Source organism: Pristiophorus japonicus, chromosome 19, assembly GCF_044704955.1.
Source record: "Pristiophorus japonicus isolate sPriJap1 chromosome 19, sPriJap1.hap1, whole genome shotgun sequence".
Taxonomy (NCBI): domain Eukaryota; kingdom Metazoa; phylum Chordata; class Chondrichthyes; family Pristiophoridae; genus Pristiophorus; species Pristiophorus japonicus.
In genome coordinates, this window is record NC_091995.1 from 28,787,047 (window position 1) to 28,813,827 (window position 26,781).

Consider the following 26,781-nt stretch of genomic DNA (forward strand, 5'->3'; position numbering starts at 1 on the left):
ACCCAGAGAGTGGTGAGAATGTGGAACTCGCTATCACAGGGAGTAGTTCAGGTGAACAGTATGGATGCCTTTTAAGGGGAGGCTAGATAGACAGTGAGGATAGGGCTGGGAAGAGTGATGGAAGGGCTGTGACATTGGGATTGTGGAGGTTTGTGGGATGGGATCTGATCCTTTGGGATTGTGGAGAGTGGTGGGACGGGATCTGATCCTTTGGGATTGTGGAGGGTGGTGGGACGGGATCTGATCCTTTGGGATTGTGGAGGGGAGTGGGACGGGATCTGATCCTTTGGGATTGTGGAGGGTGGTGGGATGGGATCTGATCCTTTTGGATTGTGGAGGGGAGTGGGATGGGATCTGATCCTTTGGGATTGTGGAGAGTGGTGGGACGGGATCTGATCCTTTGGGATTGTGGAGGGGAGTGGGACGGGATCTGATCCTTTGGGATTGTGGAGGGGAGTGGGATGGGATCTGATCCATTGGGATTGTAGAGGGTGGTGGGATGGGATCTGATCCTTTTGGGATTGTGGAGGGGAGTGGGATGGGATCTGATCCTTTGGGATTGTGGAGGGGAGTGGGATGGGATCTGATCCATTGGGATTGTAGAGGGTGGTGGGATGGGATCTGATCCTTTGGGATTGTGGAGGGGAGTGGGACGGGATCTGATCCTTTGGGATTGTGGAGGGTGGTGGGATGGGATCTGATCCTTTGGGATTGTGGAGGGGAGTGGGATGGAATCTGATCCTTTGGGATTGTGGAGGGGAGTGGGATGGGATCTGATCCATTGGGATTGTAGAGTTTGGTGGGACGGGACCTAATACATTGGGATTGCGTCAGGGGACGAGGAGAAGCGCTCTGATCCACTTGGCTTGTGGAGATTGCTGGGAAGGGCTGCAATCCTTTGGGATTGTGGAGGATGATGCATTGGTGTCCTATTTGTAAAATAGTTTGTGAACAACATTGTTCCGAAGTGATGGGACGCGGCCCTCTGAGCAAACGCAGCTCGTGCATCTTTCAATAAATGAGTCTCCGTTTAAAATAGAGATTTTCAATACATTTGATCTTTATTCATTCTGTAAATGGGCTGAGAGCACACTTTACAACCCTCATTAAAATGACCGATGTCTAATGCATTTGGGGAGGGCTAACCAGGCAAGGGAATACACATTAAATGGTACGACATTGAGAAGTGTAGAGGAACAAAGGGACCTTGGAGTGCAGGTCCACAGATCCCTGAAAGTAGCAGGACAGGAAGATAAGGGGCCCGAAATTGGTGGCACTGCCGCCGAGTTTTTTCGGCGTTCTCCCCTCAATGACACATTCCTCTTGGTCCGGTGCCGGTGGGAGGGGAGTCCCGCTGGGAACCGGCCGCTAGCGGGCAAGTCGCGTAAGTGACCTCCCGCCCGCCGAGCTGCCATATTGGTACGGGCAGGAGTCGGCGGCAGCAGAGTGAAGGACCGCTATGTGGAGGCAGGTCTAACCCCAACGGTAAGTAAGAAGACCTGCAAAAAAAAAAAGGTTAGTGAACATGTTTTCATTTTTTTTTTTCCTCAGCGTTTTACCTGTATGGTGTCCCCTGAAGGTGTTCTGGCGTTTTTTGTGAAGAGTTTTATTTTTCTGTGTTTTCTCTCCCCGCTTCCCTGGGCCTGACTCAATCCTCGGCGGCACTTTGACAAGGATCGCATTTGCCGCCGAGATTAGGAGCTCCCGCCCAGATTGACGGCGTCAGCTGTTATTTGGCTGCCGGGCAGTACTGCCATCTCTTTTCGAGGAATCTTCCTGGCAAAGTACCACCCGATCTCTCCGCGGCCATCAGCCTTACTTTGGGAAGCACCTGGGCCGGTCTTGGCTTTGACCAAGTTTGGGCCATAGGTGGTTTAAGAAGGCATATGGAATGCTCACTTTTAGTAGCTGAGGTATAGAATACAGGAGCAGGGAGGTTATGCTTGACCTGTACAAAACACTAGTTAGGCCACAGCTAGAGTACTGCGTGTAGTTCTGGTCACCGCATTTACAGGAAAGATGTTATTGCACTGGAGAGGGTACAGAGGAGATTTACGAGGATGTTGCCTGGACTGGAGAATTTTAGCTATGAGGAAAGATTGGATAGGCTGGGGTTTGTTTTCTTTGGAACAGAGGAGGCTGAGGGGAGACCTTATGAGGTGCATAAAATGGAGGAACCGAGATAGGTCCTTCCTATCCACTCTATTTCCCTTGGCCGATTTAAAGGAATTAGGGGAGGTTTAGAGGGGATTTGAGGGGAAATGTCTTCACCCAGAGGGTGGTGGGGGTCTGAACTCACTGCCTGAAAGGGTGGTAGAGGCAGAAACTCTCACCACATTTCAAAAATACTTGGATGTGCACAAAATGCCGTAACCTACAGGGCTATGAACCTAGAGCTGGAAAGTGGGATTAGGCTGGATAGCTCTTTGCCGGCCGGCACGGACACGATGGGCCGAAATGGCCTCCTTCCGTGCTGTAAATTTCTGAGATTCATAGTGTTCTAGGTCTCTTTATTTTTCCCCTCCCTCTCCATTTATGTCTTTGCATGCGTTTCTGTTGTCTTAAAGGCACATTGTCACTCTTTCCAGGCCCTTGTCGCGTAGGCTTAGTATCCGAGGCAACCAGCAGCCCCCAGAATAGCCTCTGCCGGAGCCTACGTGGGAGGCCGCAAAGGTTTGGGCTGCAGAATGCTTATCCGATGTCCGTTTGACCGCGGTGACGGACCTACGGGCAGTGACAGCCAAGGGACCCATCTCCTATTCTCCGCCAGGGCTGCTCCTGTTCGCTTCGTTACCCCTGGTTTGGAGACGGGTGGGGAAATCAGCCAGGGAGTTCTCGCTCCCGATCTCGTGCCGGCACATGCACGATGGGCCGAACGGCCTCCTTCTGTGCTGCAAGATTTGGTGATCGCCATCCAGTGGCCCCTGCCCGAATGTTTGTGCATGGCTTGTGCTGGTTAGCTACCACCCTCGCCTCTTGAGTTAGAAAGTTGCATGTTCAAGTCCCGTTCGACAACGTGATCTCGGCCGGTAATCTCAGTGCAGTACTGAGGGTTACATTGCGAGGAGAGAAAGTGCACAAACTAGGGCTGTATTCCCTGGGATTTAGAAGGTTAAGTGGTGATTTGATCGAAGCTTTCAAGATATTAAGGGGATCTGATCGGTTCGACAGCGAGAAACAATTTCTGCTGGTTGGGGAGTCCAGGACGAGGGGACATAGTCTGAAGAACTTGAGCCAGGCCCTTCAGGAGTGAGATTAGGAAACACTTCTACACACACAAGGTGGTCGAAGTTTGGATCTCTCTACCGCAAATGGCTAGGTTGATGCTAGGCCAATTCATTTTAATTCTGAGATTGGCTAACAAAAATTTAGCAAAGGTATTAAGGGATATAATGCAAAGGCGGGTATCTGCAGTTGGGTGACAGATCAGCCGTGATCTCATTGAATGGCGGAACAGGCTCGAGAGGCTAAAATGGCCTAAGGAGTGCTGCCTGGCAGAGGTGCTGCTACAACTGTTCAGGGCGTAGGTGAGGCCGCACCTGGAGTACTGCGTACAGTTTTGCTCTCCTTATATAAGGAGGGATATACTTGCATTGGAGGCAGTTCAGATAAGGTTCACGAGGCTGATTCCTGAGATGAAGGGGTTGTCGTATGAAGAAAGGTTGAGCCTATACTCACTGGAGTTTAGAAGAATGTGAGGTGATCTTGTTGAAATGTACAAGATTCTGAGGGTAGATGCAGAGAGGATGTTTCTACTCATGGGGTCATAGTTTCAGAATAAGGGGTCACCCACTTAAAATGGAGATGAGGAGGAATTTCTTCTCTGAGGGTCGTGAATCTTTGGAATTCTCTGCCCCAGAGAGCTTTGGAGGCTGGGTCATTGAATATATTTAAGGTGGAGATAGACACATTTTTGAGCGATTAGGGAGTAAAGGGTTATGGGAGCAGGCAGGGAAGTGGAGTTGAGCCCATCAGAGCAGCCATGATCTTATTGAATGGTGGAGCAGGCTCGAGGGGCCAAATGGCTGACTCCTGCTCCTATTTCTTATGTCCTTATGGAGGAGACTTTGAGGTGCATGTTGAAGATCTCGCGGCATGATTCAAAGAGCAGGGGTGTTCTCTGTGAGCCATGGCCAGCATTCATATCTCAACCAAATGCCACGAGAAACCAATTAACTGGGCTGTCACCTCATTTGCTGTCTATGTACGCATTGGCTGACATGTTGATCTGCATTAAAACTATACTTCAGCGAAATATTCACTGGTCAGTTTTTAAGTGCTCATCCATACCTCTGTTACCTCTAGACTTGACTACTCCAGCGCACTTCTGGCTGGCCTCCCACATTCTACCCTTCTTAAACTTGAGGTCATCCAAAACTCGGCAGCCCGTGTCCTAACTTGCACCAAGTCCTGCTCGCCCATCACCCCCTGTGCTCTCTGACCTACATTGGCTTCCGGTTAATCAAAGCCTCGATTTAAAAATTCTCACCCTTGTTTACAAATCCCCTCCATGGCCTCGCCCCTCTCTGTCTCTGTAATCTCCTCCAACCCCTCAATCCACCGAGATGTCTGCGCTCTTCAAATTCTGCCCTCTTGAGCATGAAAGATTTGAATCGCTCAACCATTCAGCTGTTTGGGCCCTAACTTCTGGAACTCCTTCCCTAAACCTCGCTTCCTCTTTACCCCTCTCTCCCCTCCTTTAAGACACTCCTTAAAACCTAGCTCTTTGACCAAGCTTTTGGTCATCTGCCATAATTTCTTGTGTGGCTTGGTGTCATTTTTTTTGTCCTCTGAGGCACCATGGAATGTTTCACTACATTAAAGGCGCTGGGTAAATACAGGTGGTTGTTGCTTTGGGACATGCTAAGAATATTGGAGGCATTTCCTTCTGTGAGGATGGAATTGTTTTGGGGTATGATGCCTTCGGTGGTAGAATAGCCAGCCTACCGTTGGGTTGCAATTTCATTTTTATGAGTTGGTTGTTCATGGAGGAGGCCATTCAGCCCCTTGAAGCATTCAATCAGATCGCGGCTGATTTGCACCCCAACTCCATTTACCCTACCCGCCTTTGCTCCATATCCCTCGATCCCCTTACCCAACAAAAATCCACCACTCTCCGTCCCGAGAGCTCCAACTGATCCCCAGCCTTTTTGGAGCGAGAGTTGCAGATTTCCACGACCCTTTAAGTGAAGAAGTGCTTCCTGACATCGTTCCTGAATAGCCGAGCTTTCATTTTAAGGTTTTAAAAAAAAGAAAGAGTTGTGTTTATATGGTGTCTTTCATGACCACCGGATGTCTCGATGCGCTATACAATGAAATACTTTTGGAGTGTAGTCACTGTTGTAATGTAGGAATCGCGGCAGCCAATTTGCACACCGCGAGCTTCCACAAACAGCAATGTGAGAATGACCCAGATAATCTGTTTTTGTGATGTTGATTGAGGGATAAATATTGGCCCCAGAACACTAGGGATAACTCCCCTGCTCTTCTTCGAAATAGTGCCACGGGATCTTTTACATCCACCTTAAGAGGGCAGACGGGGCCTTGGTTTAACGTCTCATCCGAAAGACTGCACCTCTGACAGAGCAGAGCTCCCTCAGCACTGCACTGGAGTGTCGGCCTAGATTTATGTGCCCAAGTCCCCGGAGTGGGACTTGAACCCACGACCTTCTGGCTCAAAGGCGAGAGTGTGCTCGCTACCCACTGAGTACGCCCACTTGTCCTGGGTTTCCCCCTCCCCCACCACCAGAGGAAATAGTTTCTCTCTACCCTTCAAACGTCTTTTTGTTATTTTTAAATTCATTACTTTGTACTTTAGAAACGAGGTTCCTCATTTCTCAGGCGTTTATATTTTTTTTCCCTGTTTGACCTGGATTTCGAAATCACGCTCCTCTGCTTTTGCTGATTTTGCACTTTTGTTTTTAGACCTGTGAATTGACGAGCTTTGCTCGCTTGCAAGAAAAGCTGGCGACGTTTTGTGAGTCTCACTGGGTTTGGCTCCGGCTCTGTGTGCCTCTCCCAGCTGTGCGTGGAGGTAGTGCTTGGTGTGAGTGGCACTGCATCCCCTCCCAACAGCAACTTGCCTTGATATAGCGCCTTTAATGTAGCAATGTCGCAGGAGCCTTATCAGATAACATTGGTCATCAAACCACAATAAGCGAGGTACTGGGACAGGCCTGGTCAAAGAGGCAGGTTTTATGGAGTGTATTAAAGGAGGAGCGAGGGGCTGAGAAGCTTGGGGAGGGAATGCCGGGGTTAGAGTTTCGAAGAATGAGAGGTATCTCATTGAAACATACAACATTTTTACAGGGCTTGACAAGGTAGACTCAGGGAGAGGATTCAGGGAAGTGGAGCTGAGCCCATGATCAGATCAGCCATGAACTTATTAAATGGTGGAGCAGGCTCGAGGGGCCAAATGCCTTACTCCTGCTCCCTAATTCTTATGTTCTTGTGTTTCCCCTGAGTCTTGAACCGATCTCCGAATCAAGGGTCGGCCATTTAGGACTGAGATGAGGAAATGTCTTCACTCAGCGGGTGGTGAATCTTTGGAGCTCTCTCCCCCAGAGGGCTGTGGAGGCTCAGTCTTTTGAGTATATTCAAGACAGAGAGCGATAGATTTTTGAATATTAGGGGAATCAAGGGATATGGGGAGAGTGCAGGAAAGTGGAGTTGAGGTAGAAAATCAGCCATGGTCTCATTGAATGGCAGAGCAAGTTCAAAGAGGCCGAATGTCCTGCTCCTAATTCTTATGTTCTTGGGGGCCCAGGTAGCTTAAGGCAAGGCTGCCAATGGAGGGGCAATGAAAATTGGGGACGCACATGAGGTCAGAATTGGAGATGTGCGGAGATCTTGAAAATTGCAGGGCTGGAGGTGATGGGGAGGAGGCGAGGCTGTGGAGGGGTTGGAATGTTACAATTGAGGCGTTGCCAGACCGGGAGCCAATGTTGGCAGCGAACGCAAAGGCTAATGGGTGAATGGGACTTGGTGCGAGTTAGGCCACGGGTGGTAGAGTTTTGCAGGATCTTGATGTCTCTGCAGTCCACCAAGTCATGCAAGTGAGAGTGGTTTGAAATTATAGTTGTGCAGTGCCTTGCTCGGATCCTATCTGGAGTACTGCATCACTTCTGGGCACCAAACCTCAGGAAGGTCACGGTGGCTTTGGACTGGGTGCAGTGCAGGTTCAGCCGAATTTTACCGAGACTCGGGAGGGTGAAATGATGAAGGCGGATTGCGTAAACTTGGCTTGTATTCCCTCGAGTAAAGCAGATTTACAGGTGATCTGATCGAGGTGTGGAAGTGTTGAAAGGATTCGATAGGGTCGATCGGGAGAAATTATTTCCTCTGGTGGGGTAGTCGAGAACAAGGGGGCATGAATCTTAAAATGGAGCTCGGCCATTCAGAAGGAAAACTGGGCAGTATTTTTTCACACATTAATGGAAATCTGGAATTCTCTCTCTCTCTCAAATGGCTGTGGATGCTGATTGGAGCTTTCAAGTCTGAGATTGTTAAATTTTATTAGGCAAACATAAACGAAAGACTTGGATTTATATAGCGCCTTTCACGACCACCGGATGTCTCAATGCACTTTGCAGCCAATGAAATACTTTAGGAGTGTAGTCACTGATTGTAATGTGAGAAACGCAGCAGCCAATTTGCGCACAGCAAGCTCCCACAAACAGCAATGTGCTCGTGAACAGATAATCTGTTTTTGTTACGTTGATTCAGGGATAAATATTGTCCACGACACTGGGGATAACTCCCTTGCTCTTCTTCGAAATAATGACCAGCCATGATCTTATTTAATGGTGGCGCAGGCTCGAAGGGCCAAATGGCCTACTCCTGCACCTATTTTCTATGTTTCTATGTTTAATGACATGCGATCTTTTATGAGCACTTGTGAGAGCAGACGGGGCCTCGGTTTAAGGTCCCATCCGAAAGGCGGCACCTCCGACAGTGCAGTGCTCGCTCATCACTGCACTGGGTGTGTCGTCCGAGATTTATGTGGTCAAGTCCCTGGAGTGGGACTTGAACCCACAATCTTCTGACTCCAAGGCGAGAGTGCTGCCCACTGAGCCATGGCTGACACTTGTTGAGACATATGGAGCAATGGGGGGGTGGTAAATGGGCTTGAGGCATAGACCAGCCGAGATCGAATTGAATGTCGGAGCAGGCTCGAGGCACTCCTTTTCCTCTGCTCTTTCCACCCTGGGTGAAGCAGTGTGGTCTGCAGTGGTTAGGGGGGGTGGGGGGGACATTTCTACCACAAGGGCAGTGGGTGCAAGGCTTCTGAGCTTTTCCACTTCTGCTCGTGTGTTACCCTGGAGTTGATGATTGTAGCTGGGTGAGTCGACATTCCTCGTTCAGAGAAGGTTGATTCTTGAGCTGAAGGGGTTATTTTATGAAGAAAGATTGAGCAGGTTGGGACTACACTCATTGGAGTTTAGAAGAATGGGAGGTGATCTTATTGAAACATATAAGATTCTGAGGGGGCTTGACAGGGTAGATGCAGAGAGGATGTTTCCTCTAGAATCTAGAACTCGGGGGCATAGTTTCAGAATGAGGGGTTGCACATTTAGAACGGAGATGAGGAGGAATTTCTTCTCTTAGGGTCGTGAATCTTTGGAATTCTCTACCCCAGAGAGCTGTGGAGGCTGGGTCATTGAATATATTTAAGGAGGAGATAGACAGGATTTTGAATGGTAAGGGAGTTGAGGGTTACGGAGAGGGGGCAATGAAGTGGAGTTGAGGCCAATATCAGGTCAGCCATGCTATTGAATGGCGGAGCAGGCTCGATTGGCCTATTCCTGCTCCTATTTCTTAGGACATGTTTAGGCCTGACCCCCGATTGCCCCACCCCCTCTGAGGTGGGCACAATGATGTCATGCATGAACACAAGGCCTCCATTCTCCCTCCACACACCACAATGCTGCAGCTCAATCAACACTGTTCCCTTTCTTTAGAGACAAGGGTTTTTTGACTTGCTACATTTGTAAGCAAAACCCAAGGGGGAAGTGTGTGAATTTTTGGGCTGGAGCCAGGCGATACGGCTGTCCCTGGCGGGACCATTTGTGGAGGAGAAATATATTGGAAATAGGTAGCTGAGCTCACAATCAGGACAGGTGAAAATGGCTGCCTTGCAGGCTCTGATTGGTCAGTATTGACATACAGTTAGCAACGGACCATCTGATTGGCCCGTGCTAGTCATATGAAACCATTAGCAACTGTACGACTAATGCATTAAAGTGAAATATTCTGGCCACTCAAATTGTAATATAGATTTGAACATAACCTGGTGGCTGACCACTGATCTGGCCGTTTCGTTAACTACAAATTACCTCTTTAAAAAAATTCCCACGATCATTTTCTTTCTGTTCTCTCATTCTCTCTCTTTTGCTACAGTATCAAATACACTACCAGATCCATTCTGTGTTTATCAAAATGAGGTATTTGTACTCAGCATGGAATGCCTTCAGGCTCCCAGGTACAGCACGGGTTAGAGACAGAGTAAAGCTCCCTCTACACTGTCCCATCAAACACTCCCAGGGCAGGTACAGCACGGGTTAGATACAGAGTAAAGCTCCCTCTACACTGTCCCAGCAAACACTCCCAGGGCAGGCACAGCACGGGTTAGATACAGAGTAAAGCTCCCTCTACACTGTCCCATCAAACACTCCCGGGGCAGGTACAGCACGGGTTAGATACAAAGTAAAGCTCCCTCTACACTGTCCCACCAAACATTGCTAGTTTAGGTCCAAACGAAAGACAGGTAGCATGCTGCACCCTTGAAGCAATGTTCCTGATGCCTTGCACGGTCCACGAATCTCCCCGTGTTGAGTCTTTTTCTCCCCAGTTGTCTATGGATGTGTTTGAGCCTCAGAATGCTCACCTTGACGAGCGTTCAGTCGCACTTCATACTTTATAAGCTTATTGTTGGGTGTGCCCACTTGAACTGCGAAAAGTTTGGATTGTTCCTGGGGAAGGGCCTTTCGATTCATGGAACAATTGAGTGGAGCACTGGTAGTGATGGAGACGATTGATGAAGAGATTTTTGTGTGAAATAAATTGCGCGGCATTCAAGTTGTCCCAAACATTTTTCCCTGCACCCTCCCCTCTTGAGACAGTTTCTAAGGTCCGAACCTTCTCTCCGACCTGACCGGTGTATTCCATGAGATAAGGCACGCCGAAGGTCGAACGGTCTTCTCCTTGCATTGTAAACTTGCACAATATTCAGCCGCGCTGCCCCACAAGGCAGAGAACATCAATCACCGCAGACAGTCTACGTCGCTGGCTAAACTAATCACCGGCTTCATTCACAAATGCAATTCTTTTTGGAATGCAACTAGTATGAAGTAGATACTGACTGCAGCCATGGGAATCTGTAGGATTTGACGTTGTGAATTCTTTCACTGCCCGAGGTGAAGAACTTCCCAGAGAGAATCATGCCATCTGTGCAGTTCTGGTCACCACATTACAGGAAAGATGTGATTGCACATGGAACCGGTGCAGCGGAGATTTACAAGAATGTTGCCTGGACGGGAATTTTGACTGAGGAAAGATTGGAGATGCTGGGTCTGTTTTCTTAGGAATAGAGGCAGCTGAGGGGAGACCTGATTTGAGGTGTATAAAACTATCAAGAACCTAGATAGAGTGGATAGGAAGGACCTGTTTCCCTTGCAGGAGGGGTCAACAACCAGGGGGCATAGATTTAAAGTAATGGCTGGAGGTATAGAGGGAATTTGAGGGGAAATGTCTTCACCCAGAGGGTGGTTGGGGGACCAAGAGCTGGAAAGTGGGATTAGGCTGGATAGCTCTTTGTCGGCTGGCATGGACATGATGGGCCGAAATGACCTCCTTCTGTGCGGTAAATTTCTGAGATTCTATGATCTTGTCCCTCGGCGAAAAGACGGATTTTTATTTCTCGTTGCGCGTGGTTGCGGAGACCGATTCACGTTTGGTGCACCAGGGGTGTCCTGGTCAATATTTATCTCTCAACCAACACCGCAAAGCAGATGATCCGGTCATTATCACACATTGCTGTTTGTGGGAACTTGCTGTGTGAAAATTTGGCTGCTGCGTTTCCTACATTTAGAACGGTGACTACACGTCGAAAGTACTTTGTTGACCGTAAAGCACTTTGGGACATCCGGTGGTGGTGAAAGACGCTATATAAATGCAAGTCTTTGTTCCTCGATGAAAGCTGGGACCATCCTCGTCTGACTAAAAGACTAAGGGGAGTGGGGTATACAGGGGGGCGGAGCATTAATTTTAACCTAACTCGCTGGGTGAGAAACCCGTGGGATTGGGGGGGGGGGGGGGGTTTGTGTTTTCCACCCCTCCCAATATTGGAGTCAATAACACAACAACAACTTGTATTTATATAGCGTAGTGAAACGTCCCAAGGCGCTTCACAGGTGTATTATGCGCTAAAAATATAACACCGAGTCGCATCATTAGAAATTAGCGCAGGTGACCAAAAGCTTGGTCAAAGAGGTAGGTTTTAAGGAGTGTCTTGAAGGAAGAAAGAGAGGTAGAGAGGGAGGGAGTTCCAGAGCTTGGGGCCCGGGTAACGGAAGGCACGGCCACCGATGGTTGAGCGATTATAATCAGGGATGCTCAGGGGGCAGAATTAGAGGAGCGCGGATATTTTGGGAGGTGGTGGGGGGGATGTGGTGCTGGAGGAGATGACAGAGATAAGGAGGTGTGAGGCCACAGAGGGATTTGAAAATAAGGATGAGTTAAATAGGGTGGGATGTAAGACCAGCGTTGCCCCCGATCCCTTGTCTGTTTTCCAACCGGCACATTGGGTTAAAATTACCCCCATTCCCCCCCCACCCAAGCGTTTGTGGGGCAACATTAAGGCAGGTTTCCCTGTGAAGTGTACTGGCAGCATGAGGCTGGCATAATCAGAGTGATGGCATCGAGTGTGTAAACTCCGTGCTCGTTCCCGTTGCGTCGGCAGAGGTCGCAACCCCTTTAAATGAGGGGCTGGGGATGAGGGGGGGCGGGGGGAAGTGAGACAGCGTGTGAAAAGGAGTGGGCGAGTGGGTCTTTAAAACACCCCCTCAGCCAGCGTGTAATATTGCCGTTAATTACATAATTCTGCCTGTCGAGTGGGCTGAGTGATTAACTGGGCTGCTCGTATAATCGATTTCACCAGGGAGTTTGTTCACTTCAGTTTGTATAAACAACGTGACTCCTCGCCATAAATCAGTAAGTTAACGGCCTCTCGGAGATTGCCAGCTACCTGGGCCGGTGAGGGGGGCCTGCTTTGCTTGTTTGGCCTTTGCTGCCTGTGCTGGGAGTGAGCCGCCATCTGTTCGTCTGGCTCCGGCCGTGGGAGGAGTGGGGGGGTTTGGGGGCGGAGGCTCAGATAAGCAAAGAACATTATCAGGAAAAGAAGAACAGGCTGGGTCTCTTTTCTCTTGGGGTGGGGGAAAAGAAGGCTGAGGGGTGACCTAATAGAGGTCTTTAAAATTATGAAAGGTTTTGATAGAGTGGATACGGAGACAATGTTTCCCCTTGTGGGGAAGAGCATAACTCAAGGTCATCAATATAAGATAGTCAGCAAAAAATCCAATCGGGAATTCAGAAGAAACTTCTTTACCTGTGTCTGCTGTGGCTCAGTGGGCAGCACACTCTCGCCTCTGAGCTGAAGGTTGTGGGTTCAAGTCTCCCACTCCAGGGACTTGAGCACAGAAATCTAGGCCGACACTCCCAGTGCAGTGCTGAGGGAGTGCTGCACTGTCAGATCTGCCGTCTTTCAGATGAGACGTTAAACCGAGCCCCCCTCTGCCTCTGAGGTTGACGTAAAAGATTCGATGGCACTATTTCGAAGAAGAGCAGTGGAGTTATCTCTTGTGTCCTGGCCAATATTTATCCCTCGATCAACATCACTTAAAAACAGATTAGTTGTTCATTATCACATTGCTGTTTGTGGGAGCTTGCTGTGCGCAAATTGGCTGCTGCATTTCCCACATTACAACAGAGTGACTACACTCCAAAAGTACTTCATCGGCTGTAAAGCGCTTTGAGACTTCCGGTGGAAGGCGCTATATAAATGTAAGTCTTTTCCTTTTGAAAGAGTGGTGAGAATGTGGAACTCACTACCACAGGGAGTGGTTGAGGCGAATAGTATAGATGCATTTAAGGGGAGGCTAGACAAAGCATATGAGGGAGAAGGGATTAGAGGGTTCTGCTGATAGATTTAGATGAGGAAAGACGGGAGGAGGCTCGAGTGGAGCATAAACGCCGGCATGGACTGGTTCCGAATGGCCTGTTTCTGTGCTGCATATCCTGTGTAATTAACCTTTGAAGTAGCCGGGGTGAGCAGTATTGGGTGGATTGTGGGAAGAGTGGAGGGTTGTTTTATTGCTGGGGGTGGCAGGGGGTGGGGTGATGGGGAAATCCGAGTTTTAAAAAAAAAAAAACTCCCAGACTAAACCAGTCATGTAAATTAGGAAATAGTCCCTTTGCAGACTCCTCGAGAAAGAGTGCATCTTATTTCTCCCTTTATCCGTCTTTCGGATTGGACATTAAACCGAGGCCCTTCTACTGCTCTCGTAGGTGGACATAAAAGATCCCATGGGCAGTGTTTCGAAGAAGAGCAGGGGGAGTTGTCCTCGGTGTCTTGGCCAATATTTATCCCTCAATCAACATCACAAAAACTGATTATCTGTCATTATCACATTGCACTTTGTGGGAGTTTGCTGTGTGCAAATTGGCTGCTGCATTTCCCACATTACTGTAAAGTGCGTTGGGACGTCCAGTGATCATGAAAGGCACTATATAATTGTAAGTCTTTTTTTTTCCCCTGAAAGTGCGAGGAGTTTTAATAACTCACATTAATCTCCTGGGCAAGGCTATCAGCAAACCCAACGAGAAAAATCATGAGGCATTTAAAAAAAATATATCTATTCTTTACTTTCAACACATTTTATTGTAAAAATCAATGTTGGCGATGGAGGGGTGGAGGAGGCTGTTTGATTGGGGGTGGCAGGTCATGTGATGAAACCTCCAGGAGTTGTCCAGCCACAGTTGGTGACCCTCGCTGACATACTCCCCAGTCAATGGTTTGGCCTCCAGCACCTCGCCCAAGTTCCAGTATTTTGTGTATGGGTGCATGGCTTAAGCTATTCAGCCAGGGGGCTGATCCTGTCCACCTCCCATCCCCCTGTCCTGGCCGTATTTACTCTGGGGGAAAACCGCAACGTGCGCAGAAATTTGATTGGGCTGCACAGCACCTTCAAGGGCCACCGCCTGCCCCCCACAAAACAAAATTAGAGGGAACATTGGTCATAAAAAGAAAGACTTGCATTTATATAGTGCCTTTTATGACCACTGGATGCCCTAAAGCGCTTTATGGCCAATGAAGTACTTTGTGAGGTGCAGTCACTGTTGTAATGTCTGAAACGTGGCAGGCAATTAGCGCACAGCAAGCTCCCACACAGAGCAATGTGATAATGACCAGATAATCATTGTTTATTAGCTGTCGATTGAGGGATAAATATTGGTCAGGATGCCGGGGATAACTCGCCTGATTTTCTTCGAAATTGTGCTGAGGGATCTTTTACATCCACCAGAGAGAGCAGACAGATCCTCGGGTTAATGTCTCATCCAAAAGACGGCACCTCCAATAGTGCTGCACTGGGAGGGTCAGCCTAGATTTTTTTTTTTTGTTTCGACCAGTCTCAAGTGGGACTTGGGGACTTGACCTCAAAATCTTCTGACTCAGAGGCGAGGGTGCTACCCCCTGAGCCACAGATGACACTCGGAGTGTAAACCCGTTTGTGCAGCAGTTATAATGGGTGACTTTAATATGCACATAGATTGGGCTAACCAAACTGGAAGCAATACGGTGGAGGAGGATTTCCTGGAGTGCATAAGGGATGGTTTTCTCGACCAATATGTCGAGGAACCAACTAGGGGGGAGGCCATCTTAGACTGGGTGTTGTGTTGTGTAATGAGAGAGGATTAATTAGCAATCTCGTTGTGCAGGGCCCTTGGGGATGAGTGATCATAATATGGTGGAATTCTGCATTAGGATGGAGAATGAAACAGTTAATTCAGAGACCATGGTCCAGAACTTAAAGAAGGGTAACTTTGAAGGTATGAGGCGTGAATTGGCTAGGATAGATTGGCGAATAATACTTAAGGGGTTGACTATGGATGGGCAATAGCAATCATTTAGAGACCGCATGGATGAACTACACAATTGTACATTCCTGTCTGGCGTAAAAATAAAAAAGGGAAGGTGGCTCAACTGTGGCTATCAAGGGAAATCAGGGATAGTATTAAAGCCAAGGAAGTGGCATACAAATTGGCCAGAAATAGCAGCGAACCCAGGGACTGGGAGAAATTTAGAACTCAGCAGAGGAGGACAAAGGGTTTGATTAGGGCAGGGAAAATGGAGTACGAGAAGAAGCTTGCAGGGAACATTAAGACGGATTGCAAAAGTTTCTATAGATATGTAAAGAGATAAAGGTTAGTAAAGACAAATGTAGGTCCCCTGCAGTCAGAATCAGGGGAAGTCATAACTGGGAACAAAGAAATGGCAGATCAATTGAACAAATACTTTGGTTCGGTATTCACTAAGAAGGACACAAACAACCTTTCGGATATAAAAGGGGTCAGAGGGTCTAGTAAGGAGGAGGAACTGAGGGAAATCCTTATTAGTCGGGAAATTGTGTTGGGGAAATTGATGGGATTGAAGGCCGATAAATCCCCAGGGCCTGATGGACTGCATCCCAGAGTACTTAAGGAGGTGGCCTTGGAAATAGTGGATGCATTGACAGTCATTTTCCAACATTCCAGAGACTCTGGATCAATTCTTATCGAGTGGAGGGTAGCCAATGTAACCCCACTTTTTAAAAAAGGAGGGAGAGAGAAAACAGGGAATTATAGACCGGTCAGCCTGACCTCAGTAGTGGGTTAGATGATGGAATCAATTATTAAGGATGTCATAGCAGCGCATTTGGAAAGAGGTGACATGATAGGTCCAAGTCAGCATGGATTTGTGAAAGGGAAATCATGCTTGACAATTTTTCTGGAATTTTTTGAGGATGTTTCCGTAGAGTGGACAAGGGAGAACCAGTTGATGTGGTATATTTGGACTTTCAGAAGGCTTTCGACAAGGTCCCACACAAGAGATTAATGTGCAAAGTTAAAGCACATGGGATTGGGGGTAGTGTGCTGACATGGATTGAGAAGTGGTTGTCAGACAGGAAGCAAAGAGTAGGAGTAAATGGGTACTTTTCAGAATGGCAGGCAGTGACTAGTGGGGTACCGCAAGGTTCTGTGCTGAGGCCCCAGCTGTTTACACTGTACGTTAATGATTTGGACGAGAGGATTAAGTGTAGTATCTCCAAATTTGCGGATGACACTAAGTTGGGTGGCAGTGTGAGCTGCGAGGAGGATGCTATGAGGTTGCAGAGTGACTTGGATAGGTTAGGTGAGTGGGCAAATGCATGGCAGATGAAGTATAATGTGGATAAATGTGAGGTTATCCACTTTGGTGGTAAAAACAGAGAGACAGACTATTATCTGAATGGTGACAGATTAGGAAAAGGAGAGGTGCAGCGAGACCTGGGTGTCATGGTACATCAGTCATTGAAGGTTGGCATGCAGGTACAGCAGGCGGTTAAGAAAGCAAATGGCATGTTGGCCTTTATATCGAGGGGATTTGAGTACAGGGGCAGGGAGGTGTTGCTACCGTTGTACAGGGCCTTGATGAGACCACACCTGGAGTATTGTGGACAGTTTTGGTCTCCTAACTTGAGGAAGGACATTCTTGCTATTGAGGGAGTGCAGCGAAGGTTCACCAGACTGATTCCTGGGATGGCGGGACTGACCTATCAAGAAAGACTGGATCAACTGGGCTTGTATTCACTGGAGTACAGAAGAATGAGAGGGGACCTCATAGAAACGTTTAAAATTCTGACGGGTTTAGACAGGTTAGATGCAGGAAGAATGTTCCCAATGTTGGGGAAGTCCAGAACCAGGGGTCACAGTCTAAGGATAAGGGGTAAGCCATTTAGGACCGAGATGAGGAGAAACTTCTTCACCCAGAGAGTGGTGAACCTGTTGAATTCTCTACCACAGAAAGTTGTTGAGGCCAATTCACTAAATATATTCAAAAAGGAGTTAGATGAAGTCCTTACTACTAGGGGGATCAAGGGGTATGGCGAGAAAGCAGGAATGGGGTACTGAAGTTGCATGTTCAGCCATGAACTCATTGAATGGCGGTGCAGGCTAGAAGGGCCGAATGGCCTACTGTACCTATTTTCTATGTTTCTATGTCCACTGCCCCATCTCCCACACTCCATTTCCCCCCCCACCCCCACACTACAGTTGTGCCGTCCTGACTGAGAGCAGTTCACTTGGCATAGACCTGCCCTTCATTGCTCTCTGTACAATCTACTAAACTGGAATTGTTTTGTGTGAATAAAGAACACAGATTTTTTTTTAAAACTTGCATCCCACTCCTCCTCCTCCTCCCCCCGGGTCTCCACAGCAAGTTGGCACTCCCCCAGTCGGAGCTGCGGGGAGATGCCCTCGTCTCTGGCCTCCCTCATGCACTGGCGCCAAGAAGCCTTGTCTTGGAGAAGTGGGAGACCAGCCTGGAGTGAGGGCCCCTTGTGCGCGCTGTTCCAACATGATGACCAATTGATGAATTATGCAGAGGCTGCAAGTTATGGTGGTTGGATCATCAAGTTTCTCCACTTGCCCTGCGCTCGGAATTGATCCTGTTCTGTCTGGTGATCAGTTTCCGAAATCATGTGGTCTGCCAATCAATCCCACAACAAAGGAGCAGGAGGATGCCATTCAGCCCCTCGAGCCTGTTCCGTTATCCAATTCGATCACAGCTGATCTGTATCTCTGCTCCCTCGACCCGCCTTGGTTCCATGTCCCTCAATAGTCTTAGCCAACAAAAATCTATCAATCTCCGTTTGGAAATTTTCAATTGGCACCGAGCCTTGATAGCTTTTGGGGGATTGAGTTCCAACGCACTCTTTTTAAACCAACAATGTTAAAATGCTGCACGTAACGTGATGGCTTGCGTTTCCTTCCCCTTTGCTGACCTCTTGCAATGCGGTTGGACGTGTTTGGGCCTCGCACGCGGGAGACAGGTGGGATTTGGGATTTGGAGTGAGGGGAGGGGGGGGGTGGTGGAGGTGGAGGGAGTTGGGGTTCGGTGAGGGGAGGGGAGAGAGTTGGGGTTCGGTAAGGGGGAGCAGAGGGAGTTGGGGTTTGGAATGAGAGGGAGCGGAGGGAGTTGAGGTTTGTAGTGAGGGTGAGCGGAGGGAGTTGGGGTTTGGAGTGAGGGAGAGTTGGGATTTGGAGTGAAGGAGAGTAGAGGGAGTTGGAGTTTGGAGTGAGGGAGAGTGGAGGGAGTTGGGATTTGGAGTGAGGGAGAGCGGAGGGAGTTGGGATTTGGAGTGAGGGAGAGCGGAGGGAGTTGGGGTTCAGTGAGGGAGAACGGAGGGAGTTGGGGTTCGGTGAGGGGGAGCAGAGGAAGGGGGAGTGGAGGGAGTTGGAGTTCGGAGTTTGGGGGAGTGGAAGGAGTTGGGGTTTGAGATGAGGGGGACCGGAGGGCATTGGGGTTTGGAGTGGGGGAGAGCGGAGGGAGTTGGGGTTCATACTGAGGGAAACTGGAGTGTGTTGATAGAATTATTGAATGGTTACAGCACAGAAGGAGGCCGTTCAGACTGTTGAGGCCATGCTGACTCTCTGCAAGAACACCTTATTCTGAGACTATGTCCCCCAGTTTTAATTTCCCCCATGGGTGGAAATATCCTCTCTGCATCCATCTTGTCGAGCCCCCTCATTATCTTCCCAACGCATGGTACTCATTTTGTCCACCCTTTCCCCGTAGCCCTGCAATTTTCTTTTCCTTCGGGTATTTATCCAATCCCCTTTTGAAAGCCATGATTGATTCTGCTTCCAGCGCTCTTTCAGGCCATGCATTCCAGATCCTAACCACTCGCTGCGTAAAAAGGTTTTTCCTCATGTCGCCAATCGCCTTAAATCTGTGTCCTCTGGTTCTCGACGCTTCTGCCAATGGGAACAGTTTCTCTCGATTTACTCTGTCTCGACCCCTCATGATTTTGAACCCCTCTATCAAATCTCCTTTCAACCTTCTCTGTTCCAAGGAGAACAACCCCAGCTTCTCCAGTCTATCCACAAAACTGAAGCCCCTCATACCTGGAACCATTCTTGTAAATCTTTCCTGGGGTGCAGAGTATAGAGACTGGTGAGTGTCACGGCTCAGACTGGGGGAGACCAGGTGGGTGCTGGGCCTCAGGGGGAGTGTCAGAATTCATAGAAACATAGAAAATAGGTGCAGGAGTAGGTCATTCGGCCCTTCGAGCCTGCACCGCCATTCAATGAGTTCATGGCTGAACATGCAACTTCAGTACCCCATTCCTGCTTTCTCGCCATACCCCTTGATCCCCCGAGTATTAAGGACGACATCTAACTCCATTTTGAATATATTTAGTGAAGTGGCCTCAACAACTTTCTGTGGTAGAGAATTCCACAGGTTCACCACTCTCTGGGTGAAGAAGTTTCTCCTCATCTCGGTCCTAAATGGCTTACCCCTTATCCTTAGACTGTGACCCCTGGTTCTGGACTTCCCCAACATTGGGAACATTCTTCCTGCATCTAACCTGTCGAAACCCATCAGAATTTTAAACGTTTCTATGAGATCCCCTCTCACTCTTCTGAACTCCAGTGAATACAAGCCCAGTTGATCCAGTCTTTCTTGATATGTCAGTCCCTCCATCCTGGGAATCAGCTGGTGAACCTTCGCTGAACTCCCACAATAGCAAGAATGTCCTTCCTCAAGTTAGGAGACCAAAACTGTACACAATACTCCAGGTGTGGCCTCACCAAGGCCGTGTACAACTGTAGTAACACCTCCCTGCCCCTGCACTCAAATCCCCTCGCTATGGAGGCCAACATGCCATTTGCTTTCTTAACCGCCTGCTGTACCTGCATGCCAACCTTCAATGACTGATGTACCATGACACCCAGGTCTTGTTGCACCTCCCCTTTTCCTAATCTGTCACCATTCAGATAATAGTCTGTCTCTCTGTTTTTACCACCAAAGTGGATAACCTCACATTTATCAGGTCTGAATATGGTTGGGGGGGTGGGGGGGTCAGCTTTTTATTTCACAAGCATATTCCATTTTAAAAATGGATTTAAAGTGGTGGTCTGTCGATTCCGAGGTCCATTCATAGAGCCACCATGCTAATGTAACCATCAGTCCTGCACACACAGCCGCTGTCTGTCTGTCTCACACCGATCTGTGCCCCAAGGCTGGAGGGTGACCGGCCACTTGAGCTGTGGGAGTTGATTGGTCTCGAGTTTTGAACGGCGCTCGGTTTTTGACCATTTGAGGTGGACAAAATGAGTACCGTGCGTTGGGAAGATAATGAGGGGGCTCGGCAAGGTGGATGCAGAGAACAGTTCCACATCGGGGAAACTAAAACTAGGGGACATAGTCTTAGAATAAGGGGCCGCCCATTTAAAATGGAGATGAGAAGGAATTTCTTCTCTGAGGGTTGTAAATCTGTGGAATTGTCTGCCCCAGAGAGCTGTGGAGGCTGGGTCATTAAATATATTTAAGATGGAGATAGACAGATTTTTGAGCGATAAGGGAGTAAAGGATTATGGGGAGCGGGCGGGGAAGTGGAGCTGAGTCCATGATCAGATCAGCCATGATCTTATTGAATGGCGGAGCAGGCTCGAGGGGCCAAATGGCCTACTCCTGCTCCTATTTCTTATGTTCTTATGGGAAGGGTGGGGTGGTGGGGGGGAAAGCGGGGAACTTTCACAGAATATCTGCTGCCTGCTTTGCAATGAATGGTGATCAGTCAAGAGTCATTCCATACTGAGTTCTGCTGCCAATCAATCGATCTTTCTCTCTCCTTCTCCCGTCTCTCTCTCTCGCTCTCCTTTTTTTCTTTTGTTTTTCTCTGCCATCTGTCTCTTCTCGTCCCCTTCCCTGCATCTCTTCCCCTCCCCCCTCTCCCTTTCCCCCTCCCCTTTCCCCCCTTCCCTCACCTCCTCCATCCCCTCCCCCCTCCCTCTCCCCCCACCTCCTCCGTCCTCTCCCCCCACCTCCTCCGTCCTCTCCCCCCACCTCCTCCGTCCTCTCCCCCCACCTCCTCCGTCCTCTCCCCCCACCTCCTCCGTCCTCTCCCCCCACCTCCTCCGTCCTCTCCCCCCACCTCCTCCGTCCTCTCCCCCCACCTCCTCCGTCCTCTCCCCCCACCTCCTCCGTCCTCTCCCCCCACCTCCTCCGTCCTCTCCCCCCACCTCCTCCGTCCTCTCCCCCCACCTCCTCCGTCCTCTCCCCCCACCTCCTCCGTCCTCTCCCCCCACCTCCTCCGTCCTCTCCCCCCACCTCCTCCGTCCTCTCCCCCCACCTCCTCCGTCCTCTCCCCCCACCTCCTCCGTCCTCTCCCCCCACCTCCTCCGTCCTCTCCCCCCACCCCCTCCGTCCTCTCCCACAACCCCCTCATCCCCTCCCCCTCATCCCCTCCCCCTCATCGCCCCCCCACCTCCTCCTCCCCCCACCTCCTCCATCCCCTTCCCCCTCCCCCTCCCCCCTTCCCTCTCACCCACCTCCCTGCATTTCTGTCCCCCTTCCCCCCCCTGCATTTCTCGACCCCCCCCTTTCCCCTCTCCCCACATCTCTTCGCTCCACCCCCACCCCGCCCCAACCCCCTCGGATGATCGAAGGTAGCCACTCTCCGTTGAGAGTGATGTCTATCTCCCTGCCTCACTGTGTGACGCGTTTGGCTGTGCACAGCTGCCTGAATGTCTCCCTGTGTGCATTTACTGGGTGTCTTTACACATCTGCCTGCGATGGATGTGTTGCTCAGGGTGGGTCAAGCTCTTGTTTGTTTTGCAAATTCTTCCCGGGAGGAAGTGGCGATGCCTTTCCTCTGGGATGTGATTTTTTTTTGGAAATCTACCCCTAGGGGGATCCTGCGACCTATTCCGCTGGGAGATGTGATGGCTTCATCTCCAAAACTCCCACTGGGGCCTGGATTTTATCCCCGGTCTCAGTCAGCCTGTGTGACGGGGGGGACATTGATGTATGTCTGAAGTCCGGGGGGTGGGGGGCGTTGGAGAGCAGTAGCCGCTGTCGGCCCACTTTTATGGGGGCGGGGATGCGGGAGAGGATGTCATGCTTGTGAAGGGACGGCTTGCATACCCAGGGTGCCAGAGGTGTGGGCATGTGTCATGAAGGAAGGCAGTTGTGAGGGAGCACACTCGCCTCTGAGTCTGAAGATCGTGGGTTCAAGTCCCATTCCAGGGATTTGAGCACAGAAATCTGGGCTGACACTCCGGTGCAGTGCTGAGGGAGGGCTGCACTCTCGGAGGTGCCGTCCTTCAGATAAGACGTTAAACCGAGGTCCCATCTGCTCTCCCAAGAGGACGTCAAAGATCCCATGGCCACTATTTCAAAGAAGAACAAGGGGAATTATCCCCGGTGTCCTGGGGCCAATATTTATCCCTCAAACAACATCACAAAAAAACAGATTATCTGGTCATTATCACATTGCTGTTTGCGGGATCTTGCTGTGTGCAAATTGGCTGCTGTTTTTCCCACATTATAGCAGTGACTGCACTCCAAAAGTACTTCATTGGTTGTAAAACACTTAGGGACGTCCAGTGGTCGTGAAAGGCGCTATATAAATGCAAGTCTTTTTCTTTTTGCACAGGTAGTTTGGGGTCGCTTAATCCAAAGCAGAATGGTGAGAGGGTGCGGAAAAAATGGGGTGGGGGGGAACCTCCATTTTAAAATCTTTGGGGACCTTGACAGCCATTCGGTTTTGGAACAGCCCATTCTGAGACCCTGAGTTGAGACCCATTGTTGGCGCTTGGAATATACTGAGTGTAAAGAAAACAAAGTGATTCTTGTGTTTATACAGCACAGTTCATGACCTCAGGACGTCCCAAAGCGTGCGGTACTTTTTGAAGTGTGGTCACTGTGGTAATGTCGGAAACTTGGACGCTAATCTCGTTTTCCCTTTCTCGCTCGTTTCCTGTTTCTCTCTCTGGCTCGTTTCCTGTTTCTCTCTCTGGCTCATTTCCTGTTTCTCTCTCGTTTCCTGTTTCTCTCTCTGGCTCGTATTCTGTTTCTCCCTCGTTTCCTGTTTTGCTCTCTCTGGCTCGTTTTCTGTTTCTCTCTCGTTTCCTGTTTCTCTCTCTGGCTCGTTTTCTGTTTCTCTCTCGTTTTCTGTTTTGCTCTCTCTGGCTCGTTTTCTGTTTCTCTCTTGTTTTCTGTTTCTCTCTCTGGCTCGTTTTCTGTTTCTCCCTCGTTTCCTGTTTTAGAAACATAGAAACATAGAAAATAGGTGCAGGAGTAGGCCATTCGGCCCTTCTAACCTGCACCGCCATTCAATGAGTTCATGGCTGAACATGCAACTTCAGTACCCCATTCCTGCTTTCTCACCATACCCCTTGATTCCCCGAGTAGTAAGGACTTCATCTAACTCCTTTTTGAATATATTTAGTGAATTGGCCTCAACAACTTTCTGTGGTAGAGAATTCCACAGGTTCACCACTCTCTGGGTGAAGAAATTCCTCCTCATCTCAGTTCAAAATGGCTTCCCCCTTATCCTTAGACTGTGTCCCCTGGTTCTGGACTTCCCCAACATTGGGAACATTCTTCCTGCATCTAACCTGTCTAACCCCGTCAGAATTTTAAACGTTTCTATGAGGTCCCCTCTCATTCTTCTGAACTCCAGTGAATACAAGCCCAGTTGATCCAGTCTTTCTTGATAGGTCAGTCCCGCCATCCCGGGAATCAGTCTGGTGAACCTTCGCTGCACTCCCTCAATAGCAAGAATGTCCTTCCTCAGGTTAGGAGACCAAAACTGTACACAATACTCCAGATGTGGCCTCACCAAGGCCCTGTACAATTGTAGCAACACCTCCCTGCCCTTGTACTCAAATCCCCTCGCTATGAAGGCCAACATGCCATTTGCTTTCTTAACCGCCTGCTGTACCTGCATGCCAACCTTCAATGACTGATGTACCATGACACCCAGGTCTCTTTGCACCTCCCCTTTTCCTAATCTGTCACCATTCAGATAATAGTCTGTCTCTCTGTTTTTACCACCAAAGTGGATAACCTCACATTTATCCACATTATACTTCATCTGCCATGCATTTGCCCACTCACCTAACCTATCCAAGTCGCTCTGCAGCCTCATAGAATCCTCCTTGCAGCTCACACTGCCACCCAACTTAGTGTCATCCGCAAATTTGGAGATACTACATTTAATCCCCTCGTCTAAATCATTAATGTACAGTGTAAACAGCTGGGGCCCCAGCACAGAACCTTGCGGTACCCCACTAGTCACTGCCTGCCATTCTGAAAAGTCCCCATTTACTCCTACTCTTTGCTTCCTGTCTGACAACCAGTTCTCAATCCATTTCAGCACACTACCCCCAATCCCATGTGCTTTAACTTTGCACATTAATCTCTTGTGTGGGACCTTGTCGAAAGCCTTCTGAAAGTCCAAATATACCACATCAACTGGTTCTCCCTTGTCCACTCTACTGGAAACATCCTCAAAAAATTCCAGAAGATTTGTCAAGCATGATTTCCCTTTCGCAAATCCATGCTGACTTGGACCTATCATATCACCTCTTTCCAAATGCACTGCTATGACATCCTTAATAATTGATTCCATCATTTTACCCACTACCGATGTCAGGCTGACCAGTCTATAATTCCCTGTTATCTCTCTCCCTCCTTTTTTAAAAAGTGGGGTTACATTGGCTACCCTCTACTCCATAGGAACTGATCCAGAGTCAATGGAATGTTGGAAAATGACTGTCAATGCATCCACTATTTCCAAGGCCACCTCCTTAAGTACTCTGGGATGCAGTCCATCAGGCCCTGGGGATTTATCGGCCTTCAATCCCATCAATTTCCCCAACACAATTTCCCGACTAATAAGGATTTCCCTCAGTTCCTCCTCCTTACTAGACCCTCCGACCCCTTTTTATATCCGGAAGGTTGTTTGTGTCCTCCTCAGTGAATACCGAACCAAAGTACTTGTTCAATTGGTCCGCCATTTCTTTGTTCCCCGTTATGACTTCCCCTGATTCTGACTGCAGGGGACCTATGTTTCTCTTTACTTATCTATAGAAACTTTTGCAATCCGTCTTAATGTTCCCTGCAAGTTTCTTCTCATACTCCATTTTCCCTGCCCTAATCAAACCCTTTGTCCTCCTCTGCTCAGTTCTAAATTTCTCCCAGTCCCCGGGTTCGCTGCTATTTCTGGCCAATTTGTATGCCACTTCCTTGGCTTTAATGCTATCCCTGATTTCCCTTGATAGCCACGGTTGAGCCACCTTCCCTTTTTTATTTTTACGACAGACAGGAATGTACAATTGTTGTAGTTCATCCATGCGGTCTCTAAATGTCTGCCATTGCCCATCCACAGTCAACCCCTTCAGTATCATTCGCCAATCTATCCTAGCCAATTCACGCCTCATACCTTCAAAGTTACCCTTCTTTAAGTTCTGGACCATGGTCTCTGAATTAACTATTTCATTCTCCATCCTAATGCAGAATTCCACCATATTATGGTCACTCTTCCCCAAGGGGCCTCGCACAACGAGATTGCTAATTAATCCTCTCTCATTACACAACACCCAGTCTAAGATGGCCTCCCCCCTAGTTGGTTCCTCGACATATTGGTCTAAAAAACCATCCCTTATGCACTCCAGGAAATCCTCCTCTACCGTATTGCTTCCAGTTTGGTTAACCCAATCTATGTGCATATTAAAGTCACCCATTATAACTGCTGCACCTTTATTGCACGCACCCCTAATTTCCTGTTTGATGCCCTCCCCAACATCACTACTACTGTTTGGAGGTCTGTACACAACTCCCACTAACGTTTTTTGTCCTTTGGTATTCTGCAGCTCTACCCATATAGATTCCACATCATCCAAGCTAATGTCCTTCCGAACTATTGCCTTAATTTGCTCCTTAACCAGCAATGCTACCCCACCTCCTTTTCCTTTTATTCTATCTTTCCTGAATGTTGAATACCCCTGAATGTTTTGCTCTCTCTGACTCGTTTTCTGTTTCTTCCTCGTTTCCTGTTTCTCTCTCTGGCTTGTTTCCTGTTTCTTCCTCGTTTCCTGTTTCTCTCTCTGGCTTGTTTCCTGTTTCTTCCTCGTTTCCTGTTTCTCTCTCTGGCTCGTTTCCTGTTTCTCTCTCTGGCTCGTTTTCTGTTTTGCGCTCGTATTCTGTTTCGGGCTGTCTCGCGCGGTTTCTCTCTCTCTCTCTCTCTCTCTCGCAGTTTCTCTTTCTCTCTGTGTTCTCTCTCTCTCTCTCTCTCTCTCTCTCTCTCTCTCTCTCTTATCTCTCTCTGTTTTCTCTCTCTCTCTCTCTCTCTCTCTCTCTCTCTCTTTTTTTCTCTCTCTCTCTCTCTCTGTTTTTTCTCTCTCTCTCTCTCTTTTCCCTCTGCCTACCTCCCTCTCTCTAGCCCTCGACAGATGGTGAGCACAGCAGTGAAGGAAGCCATGGAATTTTATGGGATGAGCTTTGAATGTTGATCACAGCTGGCATCTTGATGCAGCAGTCAGGGTTGGGCAGGGCAGCACTCCATGTCCGACCTGATCCCACCTCGGGTCTTAACAATTCTCACCAACCGGTGTTCTGACGACTAACGTCATTCCTGTCGTGTAAGGTGCTGGTCTAGCTTTGAACTTTCCCCTCCTGTGCATAAGTCAGGACCA

At 48.9% G+C, this 26,781-nt stretch overlaps 1 protein-coding gene across 1 annotated transcript in view; it reads left to right on the forward strand.

Annotated features, from left to right (window-relative positions):
• LOC139230577 (pre-B-cell leukemia transcription factor 2-like) overlaps positions 1–26,781 on the forward strand; it is a 98,125-nt gene that overhangs the window by 20,606 nt on the left and 50,738 nt on the right. The window contains exons 3-4 of the mRNA XM_070862401.1: positions 2,589–2,704; positions 5,926–5,977. Coding sequence (XP_070718502.1) covers positions 2,589–2,704; positions 5,926–5,977 — 168 coding nt within the window. The remainder of the gene's footprint in view (positions 1–2,588; positions 2,705–5,925; positions 5,978–26,781) is intronic.